At 40.1% G+C, this 21,743-nt stretch overlaps 1 protein-coding gene across 1 annotated transcript in view; it reads right to left on the minus strand.

Annotated features, from left to right (window-relative positions):
* LOC308670029 (sodium- and chloride-dependent GABA transporter 2-like) overlaps positions 1 to 21,743 on the minus strand; it is a 96,582-nt gene that overhangs the window by 24,129 nt on the left and 50,710 nt on the right. Inside the window, exons 7-11 of the mRNA XM_081331161.1 lie at positions 12,712 to 12,846; positions 6,887 to 6,990; positions 4,415 to 4,539; positions 4,176 to 4,288; positions 2,495 to 2,632 (exon numbers count right to left, since the gene is read on the minus strand). Of these exons, the coding sequence (XP_081187287.1) occupies positions 2,495 to 2,632; positions 4,176 to 4,288; positions 4,415 to 4,539; positions 6,887 to 6,990; positions 12,712 to 12,846 (615 nt within the window). The remainder of the gene's footprint in view (positions 1 to 2,494; positions 2,633 to 4,175; positions 4,289 to 4,414; positions 4,540 to 6,886; positions 6,991 to 12,711; positions 12,847 to 21,743) is intronic.

The raw sequence follows: 21,743 nt of genomic DNA on the forward strand, positions 1-21,743 counted from the left end.
CTAGTGTCTTTTGTTCTTTAAATTTCTGACCTCTTTCTTTTTAAAGACACGGTATTATCAGCTGCATGCAATCACCAGCTTACTTGGTCATCCCCTCCTCTTGATCTGTAAAGTCTTTTTTATATCCTTGTATTTTTTTTTAAATTGATCCACATTCCTTCTTTTCAACATGCTTCTTTCACACTGGTCTCTCACTTTTGCACTCAGTTCATATCTATTCAGCACCCATTGATTTTTTTTGTAACTATCTCTTCTTGTTTCTCCATAGAAATTCATGTCCTATAATCCACTGTAACAGCATTTCACATATATATTTTTTTCTTGACACATGCCCGTCTCTCACTTGCACACAACAGTTGGTAAAAATATAAACAGCCGTTTTTGCTTCTTCTTTTTTTTTGTAACAAACATTCATTCATTCCTCACAACGCATACGACCTACTCGTTTTCTGCTAATGTTTGTACATTCTTCTTTCAATCCATTTAGTAAACATTCCACGCAAGGAACACAAACCCCTCTCCTTGTTCCAGGTTTTTACCATTTATGTATAATTTGTGATCATTCACTCCATTTTTTCTGTCAAACATAATGACCTTGGACTTTGATACATTAATTTTCAGATCCACTCTTTGCATTGTATCAACAGTCTAACATTCATTACAAAACATTCGGGTGCTCAGCCAATAGCACTGGATCATCTGCATACGAATGAACAGCTACATTCATGTCTCCAATCCATTCACCTCTTCTATCACCGCCAGCATTCCTTTTGCATTTATTCATAAATGCATTAAGCATTCAAGAGATGGTCTCACTCCCTGCTTGATGCTGTGTCATTCATTAAAGTTACCATTTATTCTCGTCTACACTTAATTTCGATCATATACCGTCCCATCCGTATCACATTCAACCCACAGCAAAGCAAGTCAATTGATGGCAATCCCCATTCCTCAGTGACATCACTGTATATGCCTCTTCTTTATTTGTCTACATCCTGTGCCTATATTGCTGTAGGGTGGAATTTGTGTAATGACTTCACTGCACATGCTCAGACACTGTGAAAGCACATCTTGTTCAGTGTTTGCTAGCAAAAAAGCCAGCCAGCCTAGCCAGCTTGTTTTCTGCCTGTAATTGCCAGTTATTGGGCAAGAACAGAACAGCTACAGCCCTTTGGCCCTTCTGTTGTTGGCAAAGAATAATTAAAGCACCTATTAGTGTAGCTTTTTGCTTGGATTCTTTTTCTGTTAAGGATGAAGAACACCACCAAGTTCTTATGTAGAATAAAGAGATTGAAGAAGAGCACCCAGTTATTTTACAACTGTTAAGTAGTATAGATAGGGATACTATACATAATTTTCTTGAATCAAATTTTATCAATAGATCTCATTGGCTACAGTGTGGATCCCTTTGCTCATTGTTGATACTATGAAATAATGATTGTCTCATATGAAGCACTTTTTATCATCTTCTTTTAGTCATTCATTGTAAACAATTAAGCCACAATTAGCTTTTAATGGAAAAGTCAATGTATCAACCCACAGTTAGCTTTAATTGTTAACTCATTGTCTCTGTATACACACCACAGCTATTTCCTCATGAGTCATGACATATATCCTTCTAGAGTTGTAACCTTTGTTACATCAATGAAAGGCCTTTGATTCACAAATAATATATCTCCATAAATTACAATATTCTCAGGATATTGATAATGGGCATGTTTACAACTGTCCCCATTCAAAATGTGATGCAGAGTCAAACTGTTAGAATAACAGTCAGCGCAACTGACATTCGTACTTCTCATAGGCAAAATAACATTCACATGACAAAGTATTCTCTTTTTGGACACAAGGAGCCCCAATTTTTTATGTATCCCATCTGTACTACTTAACAGTTGTAAAATAATTCTTTGTTCAAATGTGTGCTCTTCTTCAATCTCTTTACGTAAGAACTTGGTGATGTTCTTCATACTCAACAGCAAAAAAACGCTGCATCTTGCTTGTTTTGATGAAAGAATTCTTGGATTCTGTCCATTTCTTGGTGTGTTTGTAAATGAGTTTTTCCACCATAAAAGTAAGCAGAAAATTAGTTCATTGTGGCACATCTTATGTAATATTGCCTCAAGTAAACAATGCATTCAGAAAATATTCAGACCCCCTTCACGTTATGCTGCAGCCTGATTCTACAGTTGTTGAAATTCATTTTTTCTCATTAATCTACACTCAGTGCCCCCTAATGACAAAAGGAAAACAGAATTTTAGAAATGACTGTATACTTATTAAAAAGAATGTGCCTTCAGATCACAATTCTGATTTACTATTTTCAGAAATGATAAAAATGGCAACAAATTCCCTCTGACTTCTTCATTAAAGAACTCTTTTCTTAATCATCCATTTAAAATAGGTAACAAACCCCCGCTATACAATAATCAGGAACCAAGCTTAACTCAAGGGCAATAGAATTAGCAATTATATATTATTTTCCCAATGGATTTACCTCTGTGATCATGACCAGACCCACAAAGTATGAGAGGATGGAGACGAGAAGAATTAAAGTTTCTCTGCGGTTCTTTTTCCGGAAGATTTCAGGGTACATGTCAACTATAGCGGTGACCAGGCTTTCCATACAGACAAACTAGGGAAATGAGAATTGAAGCAGCCTTCAGTTCTTTCCATCACAGATCTTCTCAGATTTTCATTCTTGCATATCCTTCAATTTATTGAAAGATCACAAGATACCAGTCTGAATCCTGTCATAACCACACACAATTCTGAAGGACATTGGCTGGAGACAAACAGTAATCATTTCTTTTTTTCACTGAGAATTTGCCTCTGGTAAATTCAAGCTTCTGTCAACTTCTGTAACATTTCAAAAAGCCAGAAGTCCTGTCTGATCACAGGCAATTATGAAGTATCAAGGCTACTCTAGTCCAGTGGTGGTGAACCTATGGCACGTGTGTCAGAGGTGGCACTCAGAGCCCTCTCTGTGGTCACACCTGCCATTGCCCCAGCAGAGTTCACCAGAGTAGTGAGCACATGGCGTTTGGAAGCGACAGGGCAGGAAGTGAGCGAGCAAACATTGTTGGCTCACCGGGGATGCCCCGGAGATGGCGAGGGACTGGCCCCGGCCATGCTCATTCAGTCTGCCATGACCACTGCAGCCACGCCCACCCAGTGGGCCACGCCCGCCCACCCCCCCTGAGGGCACCACAAAGCTGATGCAGCCCTGGCACTTTGTGATAAATAAGTTGGTATTGGGTTGCAATTTGGGCACTTGGTCTCTAAAAGGTTCGCCATCACTGCTCTAGTCTATATGCACTAAGCTGCCAGTACAATCCTGTTATTAGTTCATGGCTCTATACTGAAATAATCTCCTTTACTTTTTACTCAGTTTTGTCAATTTAAAAGGGGTCACTCTTTTAAATCAGTTTGATTTTTTTTAAAAATAGCTACCAACTGCTTATTTCTGAAACATTCACTGAGGACAGTTGCTGAACAACTCTGGAGCCATCTTGAAGACCTTCTCTCTATTTGCATAACAGACCTTCTAGACAGGCCAATTAACTTCTGCCTGAATTCAGATTAATTCAGATTAATTACCTTTGTTCTACCCATCTGTATAAAAAAAATCTCAAATCACTTTTGAAGTTAATCAGTTCAGTATTACTGGGGGCACGTGTACAAATTAGCATTTAGAAAAGCAGCATTTATCATTTAGAAAAAGTAGATCCCTTTTCTAAGCACCTACATTACGTAAGCTAAGCATCTTTAACAAGGAGTGCAAAGTAGTTATCTATTATCTAGGACAGAGGTCCCCAACCTTTTGGGCACCAGGGACTGGTTCCGTGGAGAAAAAGTTTTCCATGGATGGGGCTTTGCCTATTTGTGCAGACCGGTTGCTGGCATGCCATGGCCCAGTATCAGTCCACAGACTGGGGGTTGGGGACCCCTGATCTAGGAGGCAGGGACAGAAAATGGCTTGTGTCTCAGGCACGTGGGACAACCTTCTCAACCTTCTTCTTACATGTAACCGCAACATCTGTTACCCACAAGCCAGTCAACATGTGACTTTCACGCTCAAGGTTGATGGGAATAATAAACTTAACTACATAGGGGCAACAGAATAAGAAGGATGGGTTAAGTACAGGACTGAATCTGCCCATTTGTAGCATTTTTACCTGACTGTCCAATCCCAGGAGAACCACCATAACAAAGAAGAAGCAAGCCCATAATGGGGAGAAAGGCAGCATGACAACAGCTCGTGGATAAGCAATGAAAGCCAGACCAGGTCCTGTGGAGAAAAAATTGCTAATATGTTGAAGCCTTATAACCAGCAGAAGACATTATGATCATTATATTCCTAACCAATCACTTTTCATTGTGTTCAAGGTAGGGCCCATGTGCATGAGCTACTCACCCGACTCAGCTACCTCTGAAATAAGCACTCCTTGTTCTTCTGCCATGAAACCCAGGATGGAAAAAATGGCAAAGCCAGCCACAAAGCTTGTGCCACTGTTCAAAAAACACAGAGCGATACAATCTCTAGAAGGTGAGAAGAGTGAGAGATGACATGAGAAAAGAGCAATAGTTTGCAAAGACATCTAACATCATGGTGTCAAGATAAGAATGAAAGGTTTGTATGAAAATGTGCATACTGTGTCCTGAGGTTGTTAAAACTAGTTGCATAGATTTTAAATTTGAATGTAAGTATAATAATCCTGGGGAAAAATACAGGATTAATTTTCTAGGCACCCTGATAGAAGTCTTCCCTGAGAAGGGAAAAGGAAGGGAAGGGAAGGGAAGGGAAGGGGAGGGGAGGGGAGGGAGGGAGGGAGGGAGGGAGGGAGGGAGGAAGGAAGGAAGGAAGGAAGGAAGGAAGGAAGGAAGGAAGGAAGGAAGGACCTGTCACCCAGAGATTCAAGGGACTTATGGCTGAAAAAATTAGCCTGTTTAAAAACCTGCTACCCAGTTTATTATGGACATTTCCTTAATTAAAAGATTATTAATCAACTGAAAAATAAATACTGAAGCTCTTGTTTATACTAGTAACGATTCAATGTGACATTTAACACAGCACCATATTATTTATCCAATTGATTAGAATCCATGATGAATGCTCAGAAGTACAACCTCATTCAGCAAAGCCTTTTGCAAATATAATTTTTAGACATCTGCAGGATTTTGCTGCTTTCATAAAACTCATAAAAGCAGCATCACAATGTCACAATGTAACCTTCACCCTTTCATGTAGACAAGCAGTGTTATGATGCATATAAGAAAAGGGCCAGGTCTGCATGGGGGTGGCATGAGTTTGCTCTCTGCCCTCCCCTGTGGACACTGCTGACAATTTGCATCTTCCTTTACACTTCTTATTGTTTTCAATTAATGCATGACTAAAGAATTAGTGGTGAATAAGATCTTAAATCGTAATTATTCAGATTTGCACGCTGTGGTGCAGAGTATTAATTGTCCATGATTGCAAATTATTGAAATATAATAAAAGTGTAGTGTATAATTGCATAATAAATGTTTTATTTTGAAATGATTAAATTCTGTCATCACTCCATGCCCAGGTTGTACTTAAGGCATCGGTAATATTGTTGCCACATAAAACAGAAAACAATGAAAGAGTCATCTGCAAAGAGGAAGCTAATTTAGATCTACGTTTATGTATTGAATTTTATTTATTTAGAAGATTCACTCACAGTGACTCTGGGCAGCTTACAAACAATAAAAAACCAAACATAAAAGAATAAGAAACAGTAACACACACACACACACACACACACACACAAACACACAGCAACAACACACAATCAAACAAGCTACTAGATGGGCTCCATGCCATTTTGGGTTCCTCAGGCCCACTGGTAGAACCAGGTCTTCAGGAATGTCTATGAAGATTCTCGGTCATCCAGGTCATGGTTGTCCCAAAGGTGCGTTTTTTGAAGATGCAACTGGACTTTCTTGCTTTTCTTGAAGACACTTTGCTTCTCGTCCAAGAAGCTTCTTCAGCTCTGACTGGAAGGTGGGGAATGGAAAGATTTATACTCCTTACAGACAGCTGGTCATTTGCATTCTTTTAGAGAGTCGTTGAGGCCACTTGGAGGTTTATCTGTGTCCTCAGGGTCACCTGAGGAGTGCAAATGGGTGTGGAGCCTTCTTGGAACTGCTAAAAGGACTGTGTTGTGGAGCTGTGCTTTCTGCAGGATGTTTTCTGCCCTGTGTCCATTCACTGTTCAGCAGTTGCCTCTTGAAAAAGCATCTTTGGAATATGTCTCCAGGACCATATGAAAGAGTGTCAAAGTTGGGGTCAGTCTGCAGGGATGATGTTCCAAAGGGAGGGAGCCACCTTCTTCTGGGTCCTGCCAGATGTACCTCCTTAGGAGAAGGGACTCACAACATTTCTTGTTTCCCTGCTCTAGTGGGTCAGGTGGATGTAACTAATTTACATGGATTTAATTACGGTAATCATTAAATGGGCTGTAGAAACTCAGTCACACTTTGAAAATTCTTATTGGCCAGATGCAATTCTCTATTAAATTTAACAATTATGACAAGCCAGTTCTGAAAAAGAGAAATCCTTTAATTGATGTTCACATTATCTGGATTCTTTTAAAAGTAAATATGCAAAATTATTTGCTGGATTGGGCTGCCCTAACCAAGTAAATGAAGTAAATGAAGATAACAATTACATATTAAACTAGTGCATTTCAAGTGAGCAATATGAGGATATGAGGTGTGTTTTTGATATACCCTAAAGGTTATTGAAAGCAAGTAGGAATTCTTCAACCCTGCTTCTGCTATGGAGATGAGTTGTAGAAAATTTAAGAAACAAGGAGCAAGCAAAGAGGACAAGGGCTATAAATGCTAGAGGCACGTCAGTTACCTGTAACAGTTGTTATGATACTTATTGTAGCTGCCCAAAGCTGTTAGGCACCCCAGGCAAATGGCATATGAGAAGAAGATCTGAGTGCCTGCATCCATCCATACCTATGAGCAAGGAAAACAACAACAAAAGAATAGAATCCATAAGGGTCCATCAGCTTTTAAAGGTACTATAAAAGTATGTAGAGACTCAAGGTTGCCTGCCATTCTGTCATGGATGCTCCTGGACAAGAAGGATTCTTCATTTTTAATAACACTGACTGGAAGAGTGGGTAAAACAAATCTTTTTCACAGGAAAGACATAGCTAATGGGGAAAGGAGGAGGAGGAGGAGGAGGAGGAGGAGGAGGAGGAGGAGAAGAAGAAGAAGAAGAAGAAGAAGAAGAAGAAGAAGAAGAAGAAGAAGAAGAAGAAGAAGAAGAAGAAGAAGAAGAAGAAGAAGAAGAAGAAGAAGAAGAAGAAGAAGAAAAATAAATAAATGGAGAAGAAGAAGAAGAAGAAGAAGAAGAAGAAGAAGAAGAAGAAGAAGAAGAAGAAGAAGAAGAAGAAGAAGAAGAAGAAGAAGAAGAAGAAGAAGAAGAAGAAGTAATAAAATAAATGGAGGAGGAGGAGGAGGAGGAGGAGGAGGAGGAGGAGGAGGAGGAGAAGAAGAAGAAGAAGAAGAAGAAGAAGAAGAAGAAGAAGAAGAAGAAGAAGAAGAAGAAGAAGAAGAAGATCAAAATGGATTCTAGTTAATGTTCAATGCTGCAGATTTGCCTGTTTCAAGGAGGTTGGATAAAGACTCCTGAAATAATTCTGTGTGGGTCTGGGGAAGGCCACTGAAGAAGGAAGATGGATGAAAAGATCATCAATAAAGGAGAATAGTTGAAGTGAAGGGGCCTTGGTTGTTTTCTTGCAGATGCTTCATTACTCAAACTAGGTAACATCATCAGGGAGAAGGGATCGTACAGTGTCAGATTAATGAAGACTCTGCTGCACATCTATTATGTCTAATAATTATTACATTTTTAAAAAACAACAGAATTATCAAATCCTTTCCAATATACTGTACTGTCAATATAGTAAAAATTTTACATACTAAATGCATCCAATAATTTGATTTTATTTATATCAAATTTATGTTACTTTTCCAAACATGAATTCTAAGTGACTTTAATTAATATTATAAAAAATATCAATGAATCCTATATTTAATATTTTTAAAATAAAACAGCACCATAAGCTGCATTGTAATCAAAGCAATCCTAGCAGAAGATAATTGAGAGGAGATTCCTATGTATGCATAGCTAAGAAACAGAGGTTAAGAGGATATTATAATATCATATCATAAGCAAAGTTCAGGAGATAAAGAGAGAATCTCTAATTCTTTATCTAAATCCCATTGTCCTTGTAATCAGCAGGTTATAAGGTCTAAAGTCACATGTTCAAGTTCAACTATACTTTCTAAGGAACTATTGATTCTTGCATGCTTCCAGATATTTTTCACTGAGATACAATACCTACTGCAACAGGAAGCTACTCTGATCGTATATTTATTTATCAGCCAGCCTTCAGTACTGTCAAATACTAAACAGCTTCAGTTTGAACCACTCAATACTCAAAACATTGAAAATTACACGTCAGAAATCTAATAACCTTGAGGGTCAAACAAAACTCAACACATTTGGAGAAACAGTTGGAAAATATTCAAACATCCAAAGATGATCCAGACCATCAAAATGGACAAAGAAGAACTCAGTAAAGTTTGGGAGGATGTTCAAATACCACTATAGAAATGAAATGCATCTCGATTCTCCAAAGCACCAGAAGGCAAGACAAGAAACAATGGTTGGAAACTGATCAAAGAGAGAAGCAACCTGGAATTAAGGAGAAACTTCTTGACAGTGAGGACAATTAATCAGTGGGAATAGCTTGCCCCCAGAAATCGTAGGTGCTCCATCGCTGGAGATTTTTAAAAAGAGGCTAGACGGTCACTTGTCTGAGATGATATAGGTTCTCCTGCTTGAGCAGGGGGCTGGACTAGAAGACCTCCAAGGTCCCTTCCAGCTCTATTCTGTTCTGTTCTGTTCTGTTCTAGGATGTTTCAAAAAGTAGAAGGAAGCAGAGGAGACCAGATGAAGGGGTTCTTTACAAATCATATGTAGAACTGTCCTTGTGTAGGGAAGGGTTGACTAACTTGTGCTGACCTTCAATAGGTATTTTAATAGTTTAAAGAAAAAGGGCTTGATCGATCCAGCTATACATTTTTAGCAAACTATAATTCACAGGATTCTTTTTGGAGAAGTAGGACATGGAAAAAAAAGTATACGGAGATTCTCAGTCATTCAGGTCATAGTTGTCTCAAAGTGCTTTTTCAAAAGGCAACTGGACTATTTTTTCCTTGAGGAGGAGGAAGAAGAAGACATTTTGCTTCTCATCCAAGAAGCTTCCTCAGTTGTGACTGGATGATGGGGGGATGGAAGGATAGGTTCTGTCAGACTGGGAGGATTGTATTTCTTTGCAGTCATCTGGTCATTAGCACTCTCTCTGAGTGCTAACTGAATCCCATCTGCAGTCGATGCACTCAGATGCCATGGACTGCAGATGACTGCAAAGAAATACAATCATTCCACCACCAGTCCATCCTATCAAAACCTATCCTTCCACCCCCAACCCACCTTCCAGTCACAACTGAGGAAGCTTCTTAGGTGAAAAGCAAAATGTCTTCTTCTTCCTCCTCAAGGAAAAAAACAGTCCAGTTGCCTTTTGAAAAAGCACCTTAGAACATGGAAAGTGATAGGATGCACTCCTTATAATAAATATATTGGAGAAGTTGAGGAACTTCACCAATTTTATTTTTTCATTGCAAAAATCTGTATGCGTGTGATAATGAGGCGTGATTCACCTCCCCTTTGTCTCTTCTCCTCTTTGACCCCCTGCCACAGCACTCATTTCCTTCTTCATTTGAAAGGCAAATCTTAATGGGAGAAAAGAAAATCACCAAAATGTTAAGGTCACGGGGGTGAATCTCCCATCAGCACAAGCCTAGAAATTGGCAGCCTGGTTTTGCACATCTAAGAGTGCTAGTCCAGAGGTAAACTAAAACGTACTTTTTCGACTGACATCAAGCCTTGAGATGAGGAATGAGGTAAAGCTACACAGTGGGATAACTATATGGTTTTGCCAAGCGCTTGCTAGATTTTAGGCTAGCTTGAGAGGAGTTTAAAAGGTTATGAAGGGTTTTGCTGACCTATTTTTTTTTCCAGGCACACATCCTTTTAATCTCCTTTGGAGACACCGTCTCAGCACAAAAGGCTGGTACAGCAGCTCAGCAGGAACCTGGATTTTGACATGGGGCAACTTGTCCTGAGAAGTTTAAAAACACAGTTGGGCAAAGAACTTTTAGGAAGACAAGCTGATCACTGTTCCTTTGAAACACTCGCTTTATCATGTGTGGTGTGCCTCTAAGCATTGTGAAATTGTCTTTTCGGTCATTACATGCTAATATTTTCTTTATATGAGGAGAGACAGAGAAAAATCGCAAGGATAACACTTGAATTCAGTGCACCTGAATTCTACAAACTGAGATGGAGATTGGCTGAGAGGATCCAACCGGCAAAACAGGAAATAGGGATTATGGATTGTACAGTTGTATTTGTTTAACTAATATTTTTTCCCCCAATGATTTTTTTCTCTCTCCCTGAAATAGGATAAAAAATGGTCCCCTCACTCTACTGAAGTGCTTACTGCCCAAAGCTGGGCAAGTTATTTTGCCACCTATGGGAAAAATCCTATGGGAAAAATCCTTGGGAAACATAAATAGATTAATTTGTGTTCCTTTTAGTACCCTCAAAGCAAGAGTAGGCATTCTGCCCAAAGAAGGAGAGTTGACCCAAAGGAAAGCCACATTAAACATGTTCTGGAATCCTCTTCATCTTTCTTAGACCATCACTATCTAAGAATAAGGTTTCATTTGGAAAATGAATTTTGAAGCTAAGCATGAGCATGTTAACATGGTGTCCATCCATAGCAGAATAGCAAAGTGAAGGCAAAAAAAGAGGAAAGATCCCTTTGGGATTATAATGTACAGACTCAGCAAAGAAACTGTAAGCAGAAAGCAAAGCAGGGAAGTCAGCAGAATTACTGTGATTCCAAAATGCTGCAAAACAAAAGGTTAAAGGGGAACAGACTGGGGATTGACAGATGAGGGAAAGAAATGTCTTTGTAACAGCAAGGTTTGATACTAACTCTAACTGACTTTCCATGGAGTAGCGTTCCAGGCTGCTGCAAGGTTACAGATGCTGCAGAACTCAGCATTTTTCTCCCATCTTATAATTATGAGCATAAAGATATAACCAGGAAGTAAGAATCAGTCACAGAGATAGCTCCCAAGTGAAAAATAGGAATGTTTGCATACTTCTAAGGATCCCTTCCTAAGTCCCCTAAGCACTTTCTTTACATCTGTCTGTCTGTCTGTCTGTCTGTCTGTCTGTCTGTCTGTCTATCTATCTATCTATCATCTATCATCTATCATCTATCTATCTATCATCTATCTATCTATCTATCTATCTATCTATCATCTATCTATCTATCTATCTATCTATCTATCTATCTATCTATCTATCTATCTATCTATCCATCCATCCATCCATCCATCCATCCATCCATCCATCCATCCATCCATCCATCTATCTATCTATCTATCTATCTATCTATCTATCTATCTATCTATCTATCTATCTATCTATCTATCTATCTATCTATCTAAATCCCCACCTTTTATTATTTTTACAAATAACTCAGTATAAAAGGTAAAAGGTAAAGGTTCCCCCGCACGTGCGTGCTAGTCATTTCCGACTGTAGGGGCCAGTGCTCATCTCCGTTTCAAAGCCGAAGAGCCAGCACTTGTCCGAGGACGTCTCCGTGGTCATGTGGCTGGCGTGACTAGACGCCAAAGGCGCACGGAACACTGTGACCTTCCCACCGTAGTGGTCCCTATTTTTCTACTTGCATTTTTACGTGCTTTCAAACTGCTAGGTCGGCAGAAGCTGGGACGAGTAACAGGCGCTCACTCTGTTACGCGGCACTCGGGATTCGACCCGCCAAACTGCCGACCATCTGATTGACAAGCTCAGCGTCCTAACCCATTGAGCTACCACGTCCCACATAACTCAATATACTACCTGATAAAAGACCAAAATAATTCAAGGCAGGGAATATCCAACACATCTTCCTTCTCCTATTTTTCTCACAACCAGAACCCTATGAGGTGGGTTGGGCTGAGAGAGAGTGACTGGCCCAAAATCACTCAGCTGGCTTTCATGGCTAATGCAGGACTTGAACTCACAGTCTCCTGGTTTCTAGCCTGATGCCATAACCACTAGACCAGACTGGCTCTCCATTGCTCAGTGTAAAGCTCTTCTCTGACTGCTCTCTACAGGAGATTTATTTATTATTTTATTATTTATTTATTTATTCATTAAATTTATGTGCTGCACATCTTGTTTTGAAACAACTCTGGATGGAAGGAGAACACTAAAAAGCAGAAGTTAAAATAAAATGTTTTTAAAAGTTTAATTTATACCAAAAGCCAATATGGTTAAGATTCTGAACTATGATTAAAGTTGTCCCTTGTCAGTGGAGTGTAGGAGAAAGAGAATGAGATGCCTTCTGCTTCAGAGAACAGTTGGCTATAAATGCAATGAAAGTTGGAATTAGTGAAAAGGATTGGGTTGGGTTGGGTTGGGTCTGATTGGATTGGGTTACATTGGGTTGGGTAAAAGAGAGAAAGAGAGTTTTACAAAAGAGATCCATTAGCAGAAAAAGACACTCCTTTTTCTTAACTTACCTGAGGATCACTGAGTCGAGTGAGGTCTGGGTAAAGGTAGAAGAGGATCCCTTTAGATGCCCCAGGCAAGGAGACCCCCCTGATCAGCAGAACAATCAGCATGAGGTATGGGAAGGTGGCAGTGAAGTATACTACCTGGTGAAGACCAAAAGACACTCAGTGTGAGTAATTGCTATGCCAAACAACCAGGTTGTCACAGACCAATGCTGCTTTCAGCAAGCCTATGATGACTTTCCTTAGCCCAATGTCCTTCAGATGTTTTGGGACAGCCACTTTGAAAAATGTGAAGAGCAATGTTGGCTGAGTATTCTTGCAATTGTCATCCCCTCCCATTGTGAAGGTTGCAGAAGACTAGGCAATATCACTTTACTTTTTCAACTTGGCCAAAAAAGGGTAAAAATGGTAAAGAAGGACAAAAAGAAGAGAGTAGCTTTAGGGTTATGTGTGTCATTCTTGAAATTGACAAATGTCAGTTATCCAGGCATTAAGTCTGAGCAGTGAATGGCATATATCCCACTTCTTAATAATTATGCCTGATTGGGTAAGGTAGTATGTAGTAAGTAGAAATGAAACCACAGCTGAAAATATGTCTAGATAGTGCAGGAGGCTCCAATATGTTCTGGAGACCCCATATCTTGAAGTGTTCTTGCATATCCTGTGCCTCATCCTGTGCCTTGCGTATCCTGTGCCTCATTGTGCAGTGTCCTTCCTTGCCATACACCAATATCTAGCACAGCAGGCCACAACAGCAATTATAATCAATGGAAAGCAATGCAATCAATGACCATACTAAATCTTAGTGTATATATTTCTAGTTCCACTAATAGTTTATTCCATTTCTGCATTCCTTCCATATAAAGTTTACACCCCAAAGAAGACATGAAATCTCTTCTCAAGATGGGCCCTAATAATTTTAAACAGGCACTAGGAACAGATCATGAGTCTGGGTAAAGAGAGAAATTCAATCTAAAGCACTTTTTAAATCTACCTGCATTCCCCCCCCCACTTCCTATTAACTCTAAAAGAACAGAATCAAAAGCTTTGGATCCATTTGAAGGAAATACCTGCAGATAAATAGCTCATCACTCAGATGTGTGCCCAGTTTCTGCCCCAAAACTGGCATGCAATCTTTAGCAGCGTTTCCTGCTGGCATATTGAGGAGCTACTAATAAAACGCCATCCCTCTCTTTGCAAAAATTTCTCCTCTCTTGTCCACATCTGACACTTTTGAAATCCTGGGCTTTTCTCCCCAGCATCTTAGGAGTGTTCTCTTACTTGCAAGTAGCAATTCTGTTTGCACCAATAAGAAATCATATAGGACAATTAGGAACAATGTTAAAGGAACCAGTGTTTTTTATACAGCAATGATGCTGGTCTTTGACCTTAATAAAGACTGATTTGATCGGATCAGATCAGATCTGATGTAGTAGAGGGATAGCTGCCTGCAGCCTTACCATCCCATACAGCTTTTTCTAGGAAGACAGCTAAGTTAGTCTGTGGTAGCAAAATTCCGCAATCTGAAACCACCGTTTCTGGCTCTCAAATTTTATTCAAAGATGTAAGTTGGAACTTGTTAGTTGGAAAAAAGGTGCTACCGGGCTCCTCCTGAGCTTCTGACCTCTGGCTAACTTCAAAAGGTCTCTGCAAAAATCAATTCAGAACACCAGTAGGAATCATCTGTTCTTTCCCTGCAGCCTCTTGCTTGACAGAGAATGTGAGAAATGTGGGGGGGGGGAAAGGGGGGAGGAAAAGAATGTGAAAAGAAAAATGAGAGAGGCAAAAATTCTGAGAAAATTCTTCCCAAATGGGTAGAGCAGGGCTTTCCAAAGTGGTCAGCATTAAACCCCAAGGGTCAATGGGACTATCCAAGGATTCGATGCTGTTCTTATTCATAGTAGTATTAGTTCAAGTAGTGTTTATTAAATTATTTTCATATAATAAATGTTTGGAGGTCTAAAACTTCATGAAAGGGCCAATATGCTGAAGAGTTGGAGACCCCTGAATTAAAGTTTTGCCCACCTGGTAATTTGTACTTACCGTAGCAAGCTGCTGAAGATTGTGCTTGTTTTGTAGCATGCATACCTACATACACACACACACACACACGTATGCAAACAAGCATATTTATTCAAACACAAACACACATATTTATTCAGACATACCGACATCATGCAAAATGTGGCAGAAACATTATACGGCAATAGGGCTCCACCATTGCTTTAGGTCCTAGGAGTCAATGCTAAGGTGTAAACACACCTTTAGATAGATAGATAGATAGATAGATAGATAGATAGATAGATAGATAGATAGATAGATAGATAGATAGATAGATAGATAGATAGATAGATAGACAGACAGACAGACAGACAGACAGACAGACAGACAGACAGACAGACAGACAGACAGACAGACAGATACATAGATACATAGATACATAGATACATAGATACATAGATACATAGATAGACAGATCTTTTATTGTTATTTTTTCCTGTGGGCACAATGGCACACATTAAAAATGAAATTTAGTTGCTTCCTCTCAAAGTGTACACCTATGCAACACATTTAAAACATACTATATACAACATATGTATAGACCTACACCCTTACATGTAAGGAACATATAAATATTATTCACTGTCTATCTTGAATATATAACGGAAGGAGGAAGCTTTAGAGTTCACAAGGTTAATACTGTATGGACCAAAACTTTGACTGAATCTGGATGTTCTGCTTCGGATACCACGAAGCCTTTTCCCAGAAGGTAACAAGGAAAACAGGTCGTGAAGAGAATGTGTAGTGCCCCGGACAATCTTGCGGACCCTGCTCAAGCAACACTTATGTGCCATGTCCTGGATGGAAGGGAGGGAACTGCCAATGATCTTTTCAGCCATCCTTACCACTCTCTTTAATTATGCCCAGACAGGAGAAGGGAAAAATGGCAAGTATCCTGGGTTTGGAGTTTATGCAACAAGCAGAAATTGCATGCTCTGAGTGATTTACAAGAAGAAAATATTTAAAATGGAAACACAAATGTATTTTCAGTACAGAATCCAACGAAAGAACTCAGCAGCCATAGGCGTCCCTGGGGGGCAAATGATGACATGCGTGACTGGTACACTTGTACTGAAGGTTCAAATGCAGAAACAGAAGGCCAGGGTTTGCATCATAACTCTGCGATGCATGTTTCATCAATTTATTTATTTCTGTCACTGTGGATTTTATCTCATGAGATGCCTATGTTAGTAGCAATAAACACGATGGGCTCTCAACAGAACAAAAGATATTTAAGCCATCTGTCCTGCAAACTCTCCTCATCTTTTTAGGACATTAATGACTAGAATCAACATTTCTCAGCCCAGATGATGGCGCACTAGTGAATAAAAGATTCCCGAATAAAGTTACAGAGTGGAGTGAAATGGAATTCACCTGCACATCCTGTATAAAACAATCCAGTTCAGCATGGATTTACTCAAGAAGTTCCCAAACTCTGGGTAGTAACCCCACAAGAATCAGAGGCAAATGGAAGAGAGGGTTCACAAATGGGGTGTGTGTGCACATGTCAATATGCATGCTACCACTGCCTGAACAGCTCACCGAAGCAAACTCCTAGTTTTGTTCTCATGCAGCTCTAATTGTTATGCTGTAAGTCTTATGGCTGGATCACAGTTGGAATTTATTTATTTATTTTATTTATTTTATTTAATTTTTATACCGCCCTTCTCCCAAAGGACTCAGGGTGGTGTACAGGGCAATACAATAAAATACAGTATATAAAAATTAAAAAAAATATTAAATACAACGGCCCAATTCAATAAATTAATACAAAGCGTTAAAATACCCCTAAACCCATCAGACCAGGCCGGCTTGTTCAAATAAATATGTTTTTAGGTCACGTCGGAAGGAGCGAAGATCGGGAGCCGTCCGGAGCTCCACCGGTAAACGGTTCCAAAGGTCTGGCGCGCCCACAGAGAACGCCCTCCCCCTGGGGGCCACCAGTCGACACTCCTTGACCGACGGCACCCTAAGGAGGCCCTCTCTGTGGGAGCGCACTGGACGAAGGGAAGTTGATGCTGGCAGCAGATGCTCCCATAGGTAACCCGGACCCATGCCATTTAGGGCTTTATAGGTCGTAATCAGCACCTTGAATCTTACCCGGAGGGCAACCGGAAGCCAATTCAGCTCACAGAGTAGAGGTGTTACATGGGAGTATCGGGAAGCCCCCACCACCACTCGCGCGGCTGCATTCTGCACCAGCTGGAGCCTCCGAGTAGTTCTCAAGGGCAGCCCCATGTAGAGAGCATTGCAGTAATCCAAACGGGAGGTCACGAGTGCATGAGTGACTGTGCGCAAGGCATCCCGATCTAGATAGGGCCGCAACTGACGCACCAGGCGAACCTGGGCGAAGGCCCCCCTAGTCACAGCTCCTATATGATCATCCAAGGAGAGCTGTGAATCTAGGAGGACACCCAAGTTGCGAGCCCTATCTACGGGGGGGGTGTAATAATTTGTTCCTTCTGTGCCTGAGCTAGTTGAAATTCAAATAGATTTCTAGAGTTGCTGCTATATAGATGATACTGAGTCCCATTGGAACAGTTTTGGGGAGTGGAAGAGTTTAAAAAATTGTAATCCATCAGTAAGGGTAAGGACATCCAAACCCGCTAAGGAAATCAAATACTGAGGAACCAATCAAGAGTGGGAAGATTCAGAAGACTCTTTTTAAAAAGTAGGGAGGCAACTCTCCATCGCTTCTCACCTCTTAGAGCTCTCCTCAATATTTCTGAAGCCAAGTAAGAACTGATACTACAACCATAGAAATTCAGATAGAAGATCTGAGAATTATACAGCAAGTGACATATAAATGAAACTTGATGAAGATTAGAATTTTACTCTATGGATTATGATCTGAATTGTTTTGTTGGGGGGGGGAGAAGAGGTGTTTTCCGGGAATGACAGGTTAAATGTAGTCTCTTCAGAATTTATTCTTCAATTCTTTCTTTTCCCTTTCTAGCAGTTCAAAAGCATGCAAACGCGAATAAATAGTGCCACTTCAGTGGGAAGGTAATAGTGTTCCATGTGCCTCGGCATACAGCCATGCTGGCCACATGACCATGGAAATGAGTTTGGACAATGCTGGCTCCCTCTGTTAAGAAATAGAGATGATTACCGCCCCAATAGGGACCACTACGGTGGGAAGGTAACAGCGTTCCGTGTGCCTTTGGCGTCTAGTCATGCCAGCCACATGACCACAGAGACATCCTCGGACAAGCGCTGGCTCTTCGGCTTTGAAACGGAGATGAGCACCGGCCCCTAGAGTCGGAAACGACTAGCATGCATGTGCAGGGGAACCTTTACCTTTACTTTAGAGTTGGATACAACTGGACCAAGGAAACCATTATCTTTTAACTCTCTTCTAGTTCTTTAATTTTTATATGAACAAGAAAGACTTAACTAGAAGACCTCCAGGGCCCCTTCCAGCCCTATAATTCTATGAATTCTTAATCAATCAGCAATGTTCATTCTCAGTTTTTAGATCACACTCTCCTGCTTGACTGGTGATTAAGGAAAAAGCAGAACTATCATTGGTCCCTCCTAAGTAAACTGGGCATAGAAGGACTTCCTTGAGATAAAGTGTCTGGTGGCAGCGCTACCCGTCAGGCTGCGTCCCAGGGTTTTATGCAGTTGTCCCTGAGAGGATGCAGTGGCATTGTGGGTAAAGAATTCCATCCACTACATCTTATTACAAAGAACAATCCTGTTTTTGCAAACAGCAAACATTGACCCAAAATAAATCTGACATGTGGCTGTCTCAAAAGTAATATTTTAATAAAGACACAAAATTAAGCAAGTTTACCCTTCAAAACATATTATTTTAGTTTGTTTTTTTCCAATGACAATATTTTATTTTATAAGATTTCAAGCTTCTGTTATTATTTTGATACGCAAATTAAACATATATTATGAAGAATGATGTAATTCTTCCCAAACTGCAACAAAAATTATAACTTATATTCATTGGGCAAATTACACAAATTTGCCCAAATTAGGATGTTAAGGCAGGCAGCAGAACAAAATTTAAGAATCTTGATTGATTTTAACTGCTGAATATCCTTCTTCTGCAGAAAAATTATTCCTAAATTAACCCATGAATTCTTTTTCATTGAGAATTGCTGGAGATTGAACTTAAAACTTTTTACATATGAGATTTGGTGATGGAAGTGACTATTGATCACTGAGCAATAGAAAGCAACAACTGAATTAATACATTACATAAAGCCAGAAAATGGCTTGATTTGGATTTAGCATAATTGATAAATCCAGCAATTGTGTTTTTCTAACCAAGATTTGTACCTTGGCACTATTCCTAAATGAAGCTTTCTCAACAGACTATAATTAAACATTACTCTGATTTGTGAAACCCATTCATTACATTTAGCCTTCAACTTACAATGAATCATTAAAGCTTTGAAATTTCTGACTGAACATTTCTTCATTCATGATTTTTCCATTTGAAAAATAAACGTTATAGTTCAGCTGGAAAAATATATATTAACAAGAATTCAAAAACAAAACCCTTTTGAATTCCTTGACCTATTTGGCTTAGAATATATCCACATAGGAGGTTTTCTCTCACTTATTGTTGGATTGAATTTACAGGGCAAAAAAAGAGATTGTCATGAATGGCCACGTGGTTGGCTCAACACTTAAATCTTTTCGTAGATAAGCATGGCAATTACTATATTATCTGAAATATAGCCAAACCAAAACATTGAAAAAACCCGTTATCCTCAAGTCACCACAATCAATGCCCCCTAAAAGATAAAGTACCATACACTTCTACAAATGCTTAATGAGATACTGATTCCAGAAATGAATGAAGCTTCCAAAAAAAATAGAGTTACCTTGTTAATATAAGCTCTTGGTTGAACCAAGTATCTTCTGAGCTGCGACAAATAGATAGGGCTATGTAGTCGATTAGGGAATGGGTCATATTATCCTTATGTCTTAGCATCACTTAATTCACCATCCATGTATCCTAAAAGATCCCTGTTACTTAGTTGCACTACCAGTGCTTCCAAACCTATCAGACGTGAAAGATCAGGACCACATGTGACGTTCCAAATAAACTGATTTATTACTGTTTATGCCTATGCACAGGAATCTACTCAACTAACAGTTAGGACTATCTTGGCATTAGATAAGGCCAACAGAATTCAAAAGGGGTTAGACTAAGTCTGTTTGTGGCTATATAGAGATGGTAGCCTGATTTCTCTTTTGACTCCACCCCCAGGTTCTGTCACTCTTTCTCCTAAAAAAGCAACCTTAGATACTGTCATTTAATTTAATTTAATTTATTAATATTTCTATACCGCCCTTCTCCCGAAGGACTCAGGGCGGTGTACAGGGCAAGAATAAAACACAGAGATTTACAAAAGATAAAAGATAATTAAATACATGCCCAATTAAAAATACAGTAATACATAATAAAAAAACAACCAATAAAAATAGTAAAAAAACCCCACCAATCCCCCCTCAGGCCAGGCCGGCTTGCTCAAACAAGTATGTTTTCAGATCGCGGCGAAAGGAGCGAAGATCGGGCGCCGTCCGGAGCTCAACCGGTAACTGGTTCCATAGCTCCGGGGCGCCCACAGAGAAGGATCTCCCCCTGGGGGCCACCAGTCGACATTCTCTGACCGGTGGCACCCTGAGGAGGCCCTCTCTGTGGGAACGCACAGGGCGGAGGGAAGTAGACGCCGGCAGCAGGTGTTCCCTAAGGTACTCCGGACCCCTGCCATGAAGGGCTTTAAACACCATTACTAGCACCTTGAATCTCACCCGGAAGACAACTGGTAACCAATGCAGCTCACGGAGCAGAGGTGTGACATGGGAGTATCGGGAGACTCCCAACACAACTCTCGCGGCTGCATTCTGTACCAGTTGGAGCCTCCGGGTGGTCCTCAAGGGAAGCCCCATGTAGAGAGCGTTGCAGTAGTCTAGACGAGAGGTCACGAGCGCGTGAGTGACCGTGCATAAATCATCCCGGCTTAGATAGGGCCGCAACTGGCGCACCAGGCGAACCTGGGCGAAAGCCCCCCTAGTCACAGCCACCATGTGATCTTCCAAGGTGAGCCGTGAATCTAGGAGGACTCCCAAGTTGCGAGCCCTATCCACGGGGGGTAATAATTCATGAAGAATAAACCATGTATTCAATGCATTCTTAAATGATGGGACATTTACTTTGAATGAAAAAGTAGGAAGGAAGAAAAAAAATAATCATGGTCCTATTCTGCTTCTGTGTTTTTCCATGTCTACAAATATTCTCTCCCTGCCATAAAAACAAAACAATCAAGCTTTTATACTAATTTGGATTTTTAGTTTGTGAGCTAGAAACAGCATAAATCAAATCCCTTTAAGCCAAATCTCCCTCCCAAGGACTTATTAACCTTTTCACCCAGTGGAATAAAAACAAATAATTCTCAGTACTTTCACTGCCTAAACCCTCAGAAAAGTTTTTGTTCTTATGAAGTTCTCCCACTTATATTTATGAACTGACCACACTCCCATCAGCTGATCAATAATGAAACTCAAAAACTGGTATCCAATCAAGACTCCATGCACATCTTTTGCTCATTATTTTTTGCCATGGAGAAAGGAGAAACACACTCAAGGTAAAGAGGAATGATAAAGTTGCCTCTCTGTTCAACCAAAAGACATACTGCAATCACAAAATTACAGTCCTGGATTGTGCAGACAGTTTTGGTAGGTAAACATGATTTGTATTTAAATAAATAAAGATGGGGGGGCAACTAAACATAGTATGCAACAATATGTGGGAATGACCTTGAGAGACTGGCCAAAGTGTTACTGCCTAAGGAACAGTCAATAAGAGGGAACAAAGCCCAGAGTTGTATAGTGGGAAGACTAAGAAGCTCAGGAGGAGCTAAGTTATTGGGCTGTATTAGAATGGGACAATGCTCTGCAGCCAACTCACCATGGCCATCCTTCTGTAGCTATTTTGCCATGGCCAAGTT

Source organism: Vipera berus (genome assembly GCF_964194415.1).
Source record: "Vipera berus genome assembly, chromosome: 6".
NCBI classification, from domain to species: Eukaryota; Metazoa; Chordata; class Lepidosauria; order Squamata; family Viperidae; genus Vipera; species Vipera berus.